This window comes from Sus scrofa, chromosome 12 (assembly GCF_054392235.1).
Source record: "Sus scrofa isolate SSC_HxYL_T2T_F1_AM1 chromosome 12, Sscrofa_HxYL_maternal_Yorkshire_Landrace_v2.0, whole genome shotgun sequence".
NCBI classification, from domain to species: Eukaryota; Metazoa; Chordata; class Mammalia; order Artiodactyla; family Suidae; genus Sus; species Sus scrofa.
In genome coordinates this window covers 63,380,088-63,392,782 of record NC_139394.1, presented here as the reverse complement: position 1 = coordinate 63,392,782, position 12,695 = coordinate 63,380,088, and the positions used below count along the sequence as shown (strand labels likewise).

General features: G+C 56.8%; 1 protein-coding gene across 2 annotated transcripts in view; it reads right to left on the bottom strand.

The window, feature by feature from the left end:
* The window catches only part of COX10 (cytochrome c oxidase assembly factor heme A:farnesyltransferase COX10), a 110,387-nt gene that overhangs the window by 13,372 nt on the left and 84,320 nt on the right, over positions 1–12,695 (bottom strand). The window contains exons 6-7 of one of the 2 annotated variants that reach the window (XR_014820226.1): positions 9,019–9,333; positions 8,389–8,740 (exon numbers count right to left, since the gene is read on the bottom strand). Coding sequence is in view for 1 of the 2 variants with exons in the window: in NM_001244626.1 (NP_001231555.1) it covers positions 9,101–9,333 (233 nt within the window). In the remaining variant the exon portion in view is untranslated. 2 annotated transcript variants of the gene reach the window in all.

The following is a 12,695-nucleotide window of genomic DNA, read 5'->3' as shown; positions in this document are numbered from 1 at the left end:
ACCCCGTCTCTGCTGTGCACATACCCCTGAGTTCATGGACACACACTCTGATTTCAGTAGTAAAAGCAGCAGCTGCTACTGGTTGAATCTGGTGGCAAACAGATGGTGACGACCACCTGCCAGGTATGACCCTGGATGTAGAGAAACAGTGGCCAACACGACACAGCCCTGCGCTCGGGCGCCCGAGAGGCAGGACACAGCGCTGCTGCTGCTGTTCAGAGAACCAAAAATTGGGACTGACTGCTCTGCTTGGGGAAGGCTGCCCGCCCCAAAGGTGAGCTGGAGGCCATGACCCAACTCTGCCGATCCTGTGAAGAGCCCAAGAGCCGTTCAGCGTGTTTCTGGGACAGCGTGGAGGCTGTGGCAGGGCTGTGGCAAGGACAGGATGGTGAGGTCAGACGGGGAAGGGCTTTCCCCCCAGTGCAGCCGTCTCCAGGGAGAGTGGGTCACGGGGGACACGGGACCACCAAGGGGGCAGGTGGTCGGAGGCTTGGGAGTGGCAGACCCTGAGGTCTTCTCCACAGATGGGGGACACGGGGAGCACAGTTCCCAGTGGCCATGGGAAGGTTCTATTTGGGGCTGTTTTCTCTGTCAGGCATCCTGGTTAAGGCCTTGCAGCGTGCATACCGGGATGATGAATTAACTTGCCTGGGGCTACTCAGCTTCACTGGCACTGGGTACCAGCATCATCTAGAAGGCTAATGCCACACAGTGAGCGAAAGGGGTAACGGGGCACTGCCGGGCGGGGACCTAAAGGCACTGGAGCGGAGCAGAGGAAGGCCTGCTGGAAGGAGAAACTGCAGTGACATGTCCCGCTCACTAAGATACGAGTGCTGGTACCTTAAAAAAAAAGGCTTGCTCAACTACAAACACGCATGATATTTTTCTTGACAGCGAGCACCCCTGGGGAATTAGTGGAGACAGAAGGGAGGCTTGGACCACCCAGGTACAACTGAACTGGAAAACGGGGACAGAAGGCAACTCCGTCCTATTTTGACGGCACACAGAACCATCTCTGGACGTTATAGGGCCCCGCGCAGAGGAGGAGCTGGGACCGGGTCTCGGGGCATCAGGCAGGGAGCAGCCACCAGCTCCGTGCCGTCACATCCAGGGGACTGGAGCAGATGACGTCCTGCAGTTATGACGGTCAAGCTGTATCCCGCCAGGAGCAGCATCGGCAGCGACTTGGAAATGAGGAGCGGACAGGTGGTCCGGGCTCAGGAGTTGTCCTGCCACTGAAACGGCCGCGAAGGAGCCAGGCTTTTTGGATACTGTTAAGATGTCAGGCTCCAACGTGGGACCCTGCTGGTCTCTCTCCAAAGCCCTCTTTCTTGCTGTGCCAACTGGAGTATTCTGTTTCGCTCAACACACATGTTCAGTTAGGCTTCTCCTTAAACTAACATAATTAAAAAATTCATTTTCATAGAGTAGCGCACTGCTTAGTCGGTGAGAGGAAACTGGGCAGGGGTTTGGCTCCTGCTGCAAATGAAAAGCGCTTTAGAAATCACAGCTCAGCCTTAATGGACTGTAATCAGAAAACCTCTGCCCCCACACAGGTCTACTCCACGGGCTGCCACCGGCTCTGCTCCTATAGAAGATGGGAAACAAATTACCGTCTCCATCAAGATAAGGGGGACGAGAACAGGAAGGCTGGGATGTGGCCGGGGGCTGCCGGGGCACCCACCTTCCTTGTAGGGAAAACAAAGCCCTTCGTTTCCTGACTCGGAGGCCCCCACCTCAGCCTCGCCCCCAGACGGGTCTGTTTTCACGGAGCCGATGTTCTGTGACAACAGGTATTTACTGTGTGCCCACTGGGACGGGCACGGCCTGTTCTCCAGGCCCTCTGCTGGAGTCTGGCCAGGGACGGAGACAATGCAAAGGGGGTCACAGCCCAGCAATGTCACCTTCGGTGCAGGGCTTGTGGGGAGCACACAGGAGGAAGAGCTCAGCAGGCCCTGGAGAGATCAGGGAGGGCTTCCTGGAAGAGGTGACCTGTGAACTCAGATCTGAAGGTGGTCTCTGCATTTCAATCTGCTCACTCAAGCATGCACTCCCTGCTTCTTTGTAATGTGTTTTCTCATTTTCCTACCTAACTCTCCAGAATCTTCACACATACGTGGTTAAATCGTGTCCAGAAGAAATGTCTGTTTTCTTCCTTGGAGTCAAATGCTAGTTGGTCTGTGAGTAAGGATAAGAGATGTGGGGATCTGTGAGACAGGCGGCCTATCTGTGTGTGTGTGTCTCTCCAGAGGACAGCGGCTTCCTGAGGTCCTGAAACCACAAGCCTGGCTCGGAGGCTCCTGCAGAGACCCCCCGGGTGTCCACAGCCTGACTTCCCTCCGTCCACAGAAAACGGAGTTGAGCCCACGGATTGTGCTGCGTGTGTGAGCAGCCGAGGAGCACGCCAAGCCCGTGGCCCCGCTCCAACTCGGGGCACAGGAGGCGAGGCGAGGCGAAGGGAGGGAAAAACTGTCAAAATACCTCCCGACGCCTCTAGTCTGGGCTGTACCGATGGGAGACCCTGCCTCTCGGCCCTCTGCCGGGCCCAAGCCCACCTCCATCATTCTGTCGGCAGCGCCACAGCATCTTGGGCCAGAAACCCCCAAGCTGGAGCCCGGCCTCTGCACGTGCTCTTCCAAAAGCCATCCTTGGAGCGGGGCTCGGTGGTGGCAGCCTGCTTCCTCTGCCGCCTGGAGGGTTCACGCTCAACCCTCCCTGCCCGACCCACCACTCCCTGCCATTCACGCTCCACGCAGCTCTGGACAGCGGCTCCCTGTCCCCGTGGCCTCAGCAGCACGTCTGCTCCACGGCTGGTTTGTCTGAGCCTTGGGGGTCACGTGCTCATGTAAACTGGGCGCCCGAGGCCTCACGGTCACAGATTTCAAAGCCTGTCTCTAGAGGGTGAACACAAGGGAGCCTCCCCTGCACTGGCTTCTAGGGTGCGCAGATAAAGAGGCTAGTGTATCGACTGCGCGGCAGCAGAGGGGAAAGCGAAAAGTCCCCTGAAAATAGGAAACAGAGCGGCAACTGCCTCCTGCCCTTGAAGAACCCTCTGGAAGTGACCTGGGAGTGATGAAGACGGGCAGCGAGGGGCATGGATGCCCTCCCCCTGTGGTCCACGTCCTCCGTCCACTCGGAGTCACCGCAGTTTCATCCGAGGGAAAGGTGGGGGAGGAGGAAGCACGACATGAGCCCCGACTCTGAGCAAGGAGACCCCCCGTCGCTCCTTCCTGTTTCCCTGGGGGCTTCCCTCCCTCAGCCCCCACTCAAGTCCGTCTATCACCCAAACATGGATTTGTGTGTTGAACAGAACTGATTAAACGTGCCCTCCAGGCCCCACGTCTACCAGGGTCCAGCCCTCTGTGATCCTGACCAACTCCGGGGACCCAGGGACCAGCACGGCAGGTGCACTTTGTACCAAAGGGTTGCCAATTATACCACCGACCTCCTGCTCCAGGCGTTTCTCATTCACTCTTTCTTAGACCTTTGAAGAGAACCAGGCTCTAAGTACTGTTTGCTTTGCTAATATTCCCATAATGTTCCTTGTTCACTCTGTCTTTAGAAATGGCATTTATCTTCATCACTCTGGAGCTCTAAGGCTAGTTATGGAACCGTCTCACGCAAAAGGAACTCACTCGTTTCCGAGTCTGATTTCAAGGGGAGGCAGTGTTTTAAGGGAAGTCTTCCACGGTGCCTGGGTTATACAGGGTCTGGTGCTTCGCAAGCTCTCAATCAATATTTGTTGAATGAACGAGTGAGTAAATTTCCTCGACTCTATTCTATCTTCTCATCCTGGAATAAAGGAGGTACATACGTGGAGACCGTACTTCCCATTCTGTAGTTTACCAGCTGGGGCGAAAACAACCTCATTCTCTTTTTGTTACTAAAACCATCCATCTGCCAAATGTCACTCTCTGCTAAGTCCTCATTTGTAACTCAATGTAGGCCGACATAATTAATGTTTACCACACAACAACATCTGAATTCCAAACCAAAGGCAGACAAGTCAGCTCTGCAAGGCAGTCACCAGACCCATTAGATGAACTTCCAAGACTGGGGATTTACGCATATTTGGAAACACGATGAGACAGACTCGGGGGTGACGGGGGAGAGGCAGCTTTGGCAAGGAGCAGGGGAAGGCACTTTAACCTGAAGCCCCTGAGACGAACTCGAAGGTCTCCGGAGGTAAACACAGCTGAGAGGCCTAATGCGTGTGGCTCCAGGCCCAGCCGAGCTGGAGCGTCTGCTGTCGGGCACTTATCTGCAGTGTCCCCCGCCCCCCCTCCCCTCCCCAGGGCCTGCAGGTCACCTCCCTCACTGCTGCCCACTGCTACAGGAGCAAAGCAGGCGCTTCCACCCCCAAGACAGCAAGCTGGCTGCACTGTGGGCAGCCCTCTCATTCAGCCGTCCTGAGTTTTCGTTGGTAAGCGTTTTTCATAGTTTCTGCTCGCAGCAGTGAAGTTAAAAAAAAAGCAAAGTAATTAGGCAGGTGGGTGGAAAGGGCGGACCCTGGGTCTGGGAGGAGAATGGACGGAAGAAGAAACTCCGCCTTTATTGGCAGGAGGGCCACAGAGAGCACTTTCGGGGCTGGCACCCATGAAACAGAAATGCCACTGAAAGCCGTCTGGGCCTCCTCCGGGGAGAGAGGGGCTGGCTGTTTACAGGTGTCTGCGCAGCTGCAGCAGGGCAGACAGCAGGAACACGGAGCCCCTGCTGAGCTTTCACCATTTCCGTCCTTAATTGTTTGTCTTCACCCCCACCCCCCATGCTGCCTCACTCGCCGAACCCACCAGGGCTGGGCTGGATTCCCCAGGGCCAGGTCACGCTCGGGCTTTGGACCCAAACTGCGGGCCCATCTACAATGTGAGAAGCTCTTTTCCACGAGTGATAAAACCAAACAAAACCTCGCGGGGGAGGGCGCCCACCCTCGTGGTGGTCCCTCCACTTATCTTGTGTCGCGTGTCTTTACTGGAGGCGGCACCAGTGTTCAGTCCCCAGAGGCCTGGCCCGGCCCCGGGGTGACCACGGAGACCACCCGCAGATCTGGACGCTCAGCACGGGAAGGGCACTGGCGGGCGGCACTGCTGCTCCGCTCCAGCCGAGGCGCTCCGTCCCCTGCAGCCCCTTGGCTCGGGTCTCCCCCCACCACCAGGGTCGGTTCCTTCAGGGCCCACCCCTGCGGCCCGCGCCGCGGCCTCCCCGACCCCGACCCCCGGCTGCCGAGCCCCCGGCGAGGCTTCGGCCCAGGTCCACCTGGTCAGGGTGGTGGTGACGGAAGCGCCGGTGCTGGGGACCCCCCTGGCTGACCAGCGGGGACAGTGGCCCGGGGCCGTGTTCGCTGCGGGCTTCCAGGCCCGGCCCCTGTGCCCCTCTTCCCGGAAAGCCCCCTCCCTCCTCAGGTAAACGGCCCGTCCCTGAACTCGGGGGTGTTCGGCTGCAGCGGCTTGGTGGGCCCGATGGGGAGGGGGAGAGCCCCCGGCCCTCTGAAGGCCCCCCTCCCGCGGAAGCTCAGTCCGTTATTTGGTCGCCCGCCCGCTTGTCCCTGGAGGTGCTGAGGTGTGATGTCGTGACCTCCCTCTCTCGCAGGGTCCGGCACCCTGGCAGCTGTGGGGACGCCCTGGGAAGGGACGAGCCCCGGCCTCTCACCCACCTCACCCCACGGGAGCATTCTCTCTCCCGGCTGCGCCACCGTGATGGGTCTCAGGACAAAATGGTTTGGTGGAACCACAGAAGAAAGGGGACATTCCTGGCTCTTTTGTTTTTCCCTGAGGAGCTTGGTCAAACGACCACATCCCCCAAGATCAGAACCCAGAAGAGATACAACTAACCTGGGTGGCTAATACAAACGAGCTGTTGGCACCTCTGGATAATACCACCTGCCACACCCCTTGCCCAAAGCCCAGGGCAGTTGCAGGGCAGGCGGACAGCCAGAGCGCTCCCGGGTTCTGGCTCTTCAGGCCAGAGGTTCTCAAATGAAGTCCCTGGACAAGAGGCATCAACGTTACCTGGGAACTTGTGAGACATGCAGATTCTCAGGCCCTGCCCCGGGCCCGCTGAACCAGAAACTGTGGGGACAGGGCCCAGGACTCTCTCTGGGTTTCAACAAGCCCCCCATCCAGGGGATGCTGAGGGGCACTGACGTTTGAGACCTACCATTCTGGACTTCGGCGAGTGGCTGCCGTGGTCGAAAGTGCAGCTCTAGAGATGATACAACCACATAAAATCAGAGCCGCCTCAGGCCCTGGAGTCTCAGCAATGGGACTCTTACACTCTCTCGGATCCCGCCTCACTGTTCCTGTCGCTTCCTCCTGCAGAGTCCTTACGCAGAGCTGACAGTAGGGAAACGCCTGACACTTGACCTTGGAGTGCCTTAGTTTTTTCGTCTCTAAAACAGAAGGTTCTTCACTGATTCATTCCTCCATTTAGTTCATTTATTCAAATCGTTCAAAGAGCTATCGCTTACCTCAGCTTGGCTCTACTTAGCAAATTACCGTTTGGAAACTTTTGAAGCAGTTTAAAACATTACGTAAAGTAGCGTAACTCCTTCTATATAAACCGGATGAGGCTTTAGGTGTATGATTTGATCTGCGTAAGTCAGGATTCGGGGGCAGTAAGCCGAATCGTTTTTGTGTGTCCACAGTGCACCTTTATACAATAGAAACGGCAAAAGGAACATCTCTGTGTGTGGGTTGTACACATTTTCAGCAACTCTCTTGTACACCAGGGTCAGTTTAGGTGGATAAAGGATCTTGTTTTTCAAGAAAAATGTGCAAATTCACACTGCTACTAAACCAGGTACGGCCTGGCCCTGGGCTGCTCCTCATTAAGGAGCTTGTACACAAACGATTAAATTTGGATTGCAAAAACACCACAACTGAAATTTTTATAAAAAAATTATTTTAGGAGGTCCTGTTGTGGCTCAGCGGGATATGAACCTGACTAGTACCCATGAGGACACAGGTTCAATCCCTGGCCTCACTGAGTGGGTTTCAGGATCTGGCATTGCTGTGAGCTGTGGTGTAGGTCGCAGATATGGCTTGTATCCTGTGTTGCTGTGCCTGTGGTGTACACTGGCGGCTACAGCTCCAATTTGACCCATAGCCTGGGAACCTACACATGCCACGAGTGCAACCCTAAAAAGACCAGGAAAAAAAATTATTTTAAATATGCCTCTTAAAGGTTTAGCCAGGACTGTGCCTGAGCAGAGAAGGCTTCGGCCTGAGCGTGCCTCCTGGCCAGGAGGCGGCTGCAAACCCCCTTCTCTCTCTGGTCTCCGGGGACACAGCTCTAGCCGTGCTGAGGCCCAAGCTCTGGGAGGACAAGGGGGCCTCCAGCCTCCAACCTCCAACAGGAACCTGGGTGCTAGGACCCTGCACGACAGAGATGACCTGGCTCCCCACGGCCCTGGGCTGGACCCCCCTCGCACATACCCAGCGACACGTGTCCCTGGGCTGTGGCACTCAGCCCTGACCCTGGCCCTGGCCCTGACCCTGACCGTTTCTGGAGCCTTGTTCCTTCTGTCAGGTTTGAGGAAACCGAATAGGGTTCGTGACCGTGTCCATCAGCCGGGCAGTGGCCTGGAGCAGGTGTCCACGTGCAGAGGGCACCGCTGGGCAGGGCTGGGAGTGACCCACTCCCTTGTGTGGTCTCCAAGCCAGTGTCTGAGCAGTCACTGGAAGGGCTTGGAGGGGGCCGGAGGGAGGAGGCCTGCTGGGTCAAGGCTGGGGCTGCAGGCAGGACCGAGCAGGGGCATCCACTCGGAGGTTTGGGGGCTCCCAGGTGTGCTCCTTAATGGCAAACTGAAAACTGGGGGGACACCCAGAGTCAGCGGGTCCAGGGACGCCAAACCCATGCTCTCCCCTCCGTCCTCCCTCACCCAAGACGGAGGTCCCTGACGGGCCCCGTACACGCTCCACTGAGCCTGGAGGCCTCGCCTGTCCGCAGAACAACAGCCAGGTAACGCCTGGGAATAGTCCAGAGTTTGCAAACCAGTAACATCCCACGACCTTCCTCCACCTGCACTGCTCCACCGACTGCATGAACAAGGAATACTCCGCAATCCTCACTGCATCCTCCAGAGTCCCACGTGGGAGGGGGAGGGAGATGCAGCATCCGGGGGCAAGTGCGGTTCTGCAGGCACCCCGCTCCAAGCCCAGGCCCCTCCCCAGAGCCCTGACCCCTACTCGGATGAGACCCCGGCTTCCGGTTCATCACAGAGCAAAGGAGCACGGACGCTCTGGAATATTCCATGTGCAGATTCATGAAACGCCAACATTCACAGGATATGAAAACCATTCTGGGCGACAATCGCGGTAAAGGTGTAATGGCCTGTGTAAGCCCGCCAAATCGGAGAGTAAGGGCTTTTATGAACAGTCTCAGAAATGTGGCTTCTAGGGCAACGGTTTATGGTCAATAGGCTTTTGATCTCTCATGTGAAAAATATGTACTTACATATATTGCAGGAAACCTCACCACTTCCTTCCTAAGTGTCGGTCAAAAACACTAATTACTTGACTAATTAGGCTGTGAAACTTCCCTTACAGATGGTCAAAATGAGCTATTTTCACCCCACAAATTCCGTTGTGACATACCAGCCAAAAAAAAAAATGGAGGAATGTCTCAATGGTTTTTTGGAGCCGGCATGAACAATTTAAGCAAATCATAAAAAAAGAAGTAAGAAACGAATGAAAACTGTTCTCTCCCAGAAGGGGAAATAAGCCGGTTCTGCGGGCGTGAGGAGCTGGGGCAGGAGGCCCGCTGACAGAAGCATCCCCACACCTCCCGCCGGGCCGGGCCGGCCCCAGCGCGCCAGGCCTGCCTTGCCGCTGACTTTGGGGAGCTTTCCTTCCCTTCTACCGCGGTCCTCCGTTTTCTCGGCCTTTCCCTGCTCAGGCTTCAGGTCTCCCCTCGGCCCTGCGCCCGCAGCACACCCGCACACTCGCCCAAGGGTTAGCGGGGAACACAGCAGGATCCCAGTCCCGCCCCGGGGGACCAGCCCGGGGAGGAAGGGCTTCTGACAGCGGGGACAGCGCGGGAAGGGGCCCCGGGCTCCGAGCTCTGGCATCCAGGCCCCCGGCTGGGGAGAGGCGGCGACACTCACCAGCGTCCAGGCTGCCCGTGGCTGCTGTCCAGCCCATGACCGGAGGGATGGCGCCCACCACGGCCCCGACCCACGTGTTGGCGATGCTGACCCTCTTGAGCGGCGTGTAGCAGCAGGTGTACAGGAAAATGTTGAAGACGCCCAGGGCTCCCGTGAGCGGATTCACCCCCCAGGTCAGCAGGGCGACCCCCGGAACAGCGCAGCAGGTGGCGAAGGACACGGCCAGCAGCGGGCTGCAAGAGAAAGAACAGGGCCCTCACTTTCCGCTCCCGTTCGTCAGGCTGCACGTCCTGGCTGAGCGATGGGGCGGGGGCGCGGGGAGGCGGGCTTGGCGTCCCCCTGGCCCCGGACACCCTCTTGATGCCAATCATGATGGGGCAGGGGGGATGTGCTTGCAAGAGCCGGGGCTGCTCCCTTTGGCCTTGCCAGTGGGGACTCACGCAGTCAAGAGAGTGGGGGCCACTGCACCCCAGATGCCACTAGAGGCTCTGCTCTGTCCCTCCCCGGCCTGGAGCTGTCCAAGCCACCCCATCCGCATCCGGGCAGGGTGGCGACCGCCCCTCCTCACAGGGCTGACCCGAGGACTGCCCCACACGGCGCCCGCTTTGCACACGGGTCTTCCCTCTTTTTCCGGCTTCAGCTGTTTTATTGTCTTCATTTTTGAAAGTGTCACTGAAGCACAGTGGGTTTACGAGGTTGCGATCGTTTCTGCTGTGCAGCAGAATGATTCGGCGAGACATGTACGCGTCCATTCTTCTTCAGATTCCTTTCCCATGCAGATTTTCACAGACCCCTGGGTAGCACTCCGCGTGCTGTGAGCCGGTCCCTGTTGGCCAGTCACTGCACAGACCTCGGCGTGCACAGGGTTCTGCTGTACGGCTGGCGGTGACGGAAGAACCACCCGGAACCCAGGATTTACGATGTGGGCAAAACCCAGCATCTTGCTTCTGAAAGCAATTCTACCAATATTTATCCTTTATTTACAAACAACACCCCACGAGCAACAAGGGGTGAGACCAGTGTGTCTGAGTACCTGGACGCGTAATAAACGACAGGCACCAGCTCCAGCCAGCTATGCGACACCGGGCGCTGCTGTGGTGACAGCACCCTGGGCCAGCGTGTGTTTATAGACGCGGGACTGTCAGGAGGAGGCGGCACAAGACGACGTGTGTAAGTCGTCAATTAAAACCCTGGTGCCGAGGGTGATCGCGAGCCTGGCTCTCAGCGGAGCCCGAGTCCTGTGACAGCCTTTGTGTGGAATCCCGAGAGATGCTTTTGGAAAGTGTGGGTAAGCTGGATCTACTGGTGGCAGCTCATCTGCATGTCTGTGGACTCTTCCTGAAGAAATCAAACGAGGGACACAAGCCTGCCTTGTCCTTAGAGAAGCCACGGGTCACTCCCAGACCCCTCCCCAGTGCCCACTGGGACGCAGGAGTCCCTGGTGCGGTCCAGGGGTCTGGCTTCGGAGGGCCAGCTCCTTGAGGGGGGCCATCTGTCCTCTGCACCCAGGTGGGGACAGTCTGTGGCCCTGTGCCTGTCACACAGCCTGGCTGCCCCTCCAGGGAAAAGACGAGCTCAGGGGAGAGGGGCCGGGAGCAGAATGCCCACCAGCTGGAGACCAGGGCACACTGGGGCGCTGGCACAAGGAAGGGAGCATCCTGGCTCCCACGCTGATATGGGGACCAGCACTGATCTTTTCCTCCCCGGCTGGGACTGTCTGACCACCCAGATGGAGCCCAGCGGAACGGGAGCTTTGATGGAAAGAGGACAGACAGGGGTGTGCTGCTGTCAAGGTGACGGTGATGGAGGAGCCAGGAACCACGCCGGAGACCAGCACGTGTCCAACCCCAAGGGTGACACTCCATCCAGTTCCTGACGCCTCTTCTGTACGTCGTGTCTAGGAGGTCCCCACAGGCCCCCTCGGCCGCCCCGTCCCCGGCATCATGCCCACCCTTGGCTCCCATTCCCGCATGGAGGACCTGCTGGAGGAGGCTGCTGGCCACTCACGGGCGTGGAGGGAGGACGCTCGGCTGGGCTGACCTCCCTGCTTCTCAGAGTGACGGAGGCAAGCCCTCGCCTTCCCAGGACCCAGATCTCCTCCGTCTCCTCCCAACAGCCGTCCCTACACAAGAGGGACGCACGCCCTCATCCTGGCATCCTTCTCCCATTTGCTCTCTCATTTTCTTTATTTATTTGGCTGCGCCTGTGGCACAGGGAAGTTCTGGGGCCAGGGATGGAACCCGAGCCACAGCAATGACGATGCCGGATCCTTAACCTGCGGTGCCATCGGGGGACTCCTTTTCCCTCATTTTAAAGGTAAACTCTCCAGTTTGGCTCTTATTTAACGCCTCCCCTCGTCTGTCTTTCCTCTTCTCCCTCCACTGGCTGCTGAGCTCCTGCATCCTCAGCCAACGGCCTGGCTCCCGTTCCCTCAGGGCTCCAAGCACCTGCTCTCCAAACCCGAGCTTGCGCTTGGACAAGGCCACCCTCGCACCTCTGCTCCTCCACCTCTGCCTCGCCGGCTGGCTCTCAAGCAGCGTTCTCTGCGGTCCTGCGACACATCCTGGGACCTGACGGCACCTAGCTTCCCTTGCAGCAGACAACACAGCCTTCCAGGGGCACAGGGGAGGGAGACGCCTGTGGGCTCGGTGTTCACATGTGTCCGGAAAGAACTGAAAAGCAGTGCAACAATTCTAACTGCTGTCCCTAGCTGTTAGCTTATAAGAACAGGTTTTCCCCTCTGGGACTCTAAAAAGCTAATTCTGTTTAGGGTGGGAGAAAAAAATGTGGCTCATAAACATTTTTATTTTTCCTGAATTGGACCTTGCATTAAAAAAAAAAAAAAAAAGGCCGTTTACTCCTTCTGCAAGGTCTGTGGAAGCCAGTTGGGTTCAAAGATATTAGTGTTAGGAAAAGCCCTTTTAGAAAAGCACACATGAATTTAATTTATTGAGATAAGCAATTTCATGAGCAAGTTTAGTTTCTGACCCTTGTCAGCTCACAAATCATGAGGCTTGATTTTGCATCTGAATCAGAACACAAGGGCATGAATGCAAACGGGTTGACAGGCCCCATGAACAAAGACAAGGCTCTTGGCTCAGGTTGCCCCGATCGTTCTCAGCACCCAGATGCTCAGGGAACCCGTTTCCTTCCGGGCACAGGGAGCCGGGGTTGGCGCACGGTGTGGGCAAAGGTGCTCCAGCTGTATCTCTGGGAGGTTTATTTTACTGGGATGCTTTAATTTTCTTAAATATTTATGAAGGCAACACACGTTCATTTCAGAAAAATTGGAACCACAGAAAATCACAGAAAAGATTATAAATTATTGAATCTTTCTAGCCTTTTCCCAAAGATACATCTCCTTTAAAATGGCACAGGCTGGCAGCTGTAGCTCCAATCTGACCCTTAGCCTAGGAACTTCCATATGCCCAGGGGTGGCCCTAAAAAGCAAAAACAAACAACCCCCCCCCCCCCAAACACCACTGAGAATGTAATACATAATCTGTCGCAGTTTTGTTACTCTATTTTTAATATATCTTAATGATTTCCCTAGGCCCTAAGAATTACCTTATACCATTATCATTAATAGCTACAC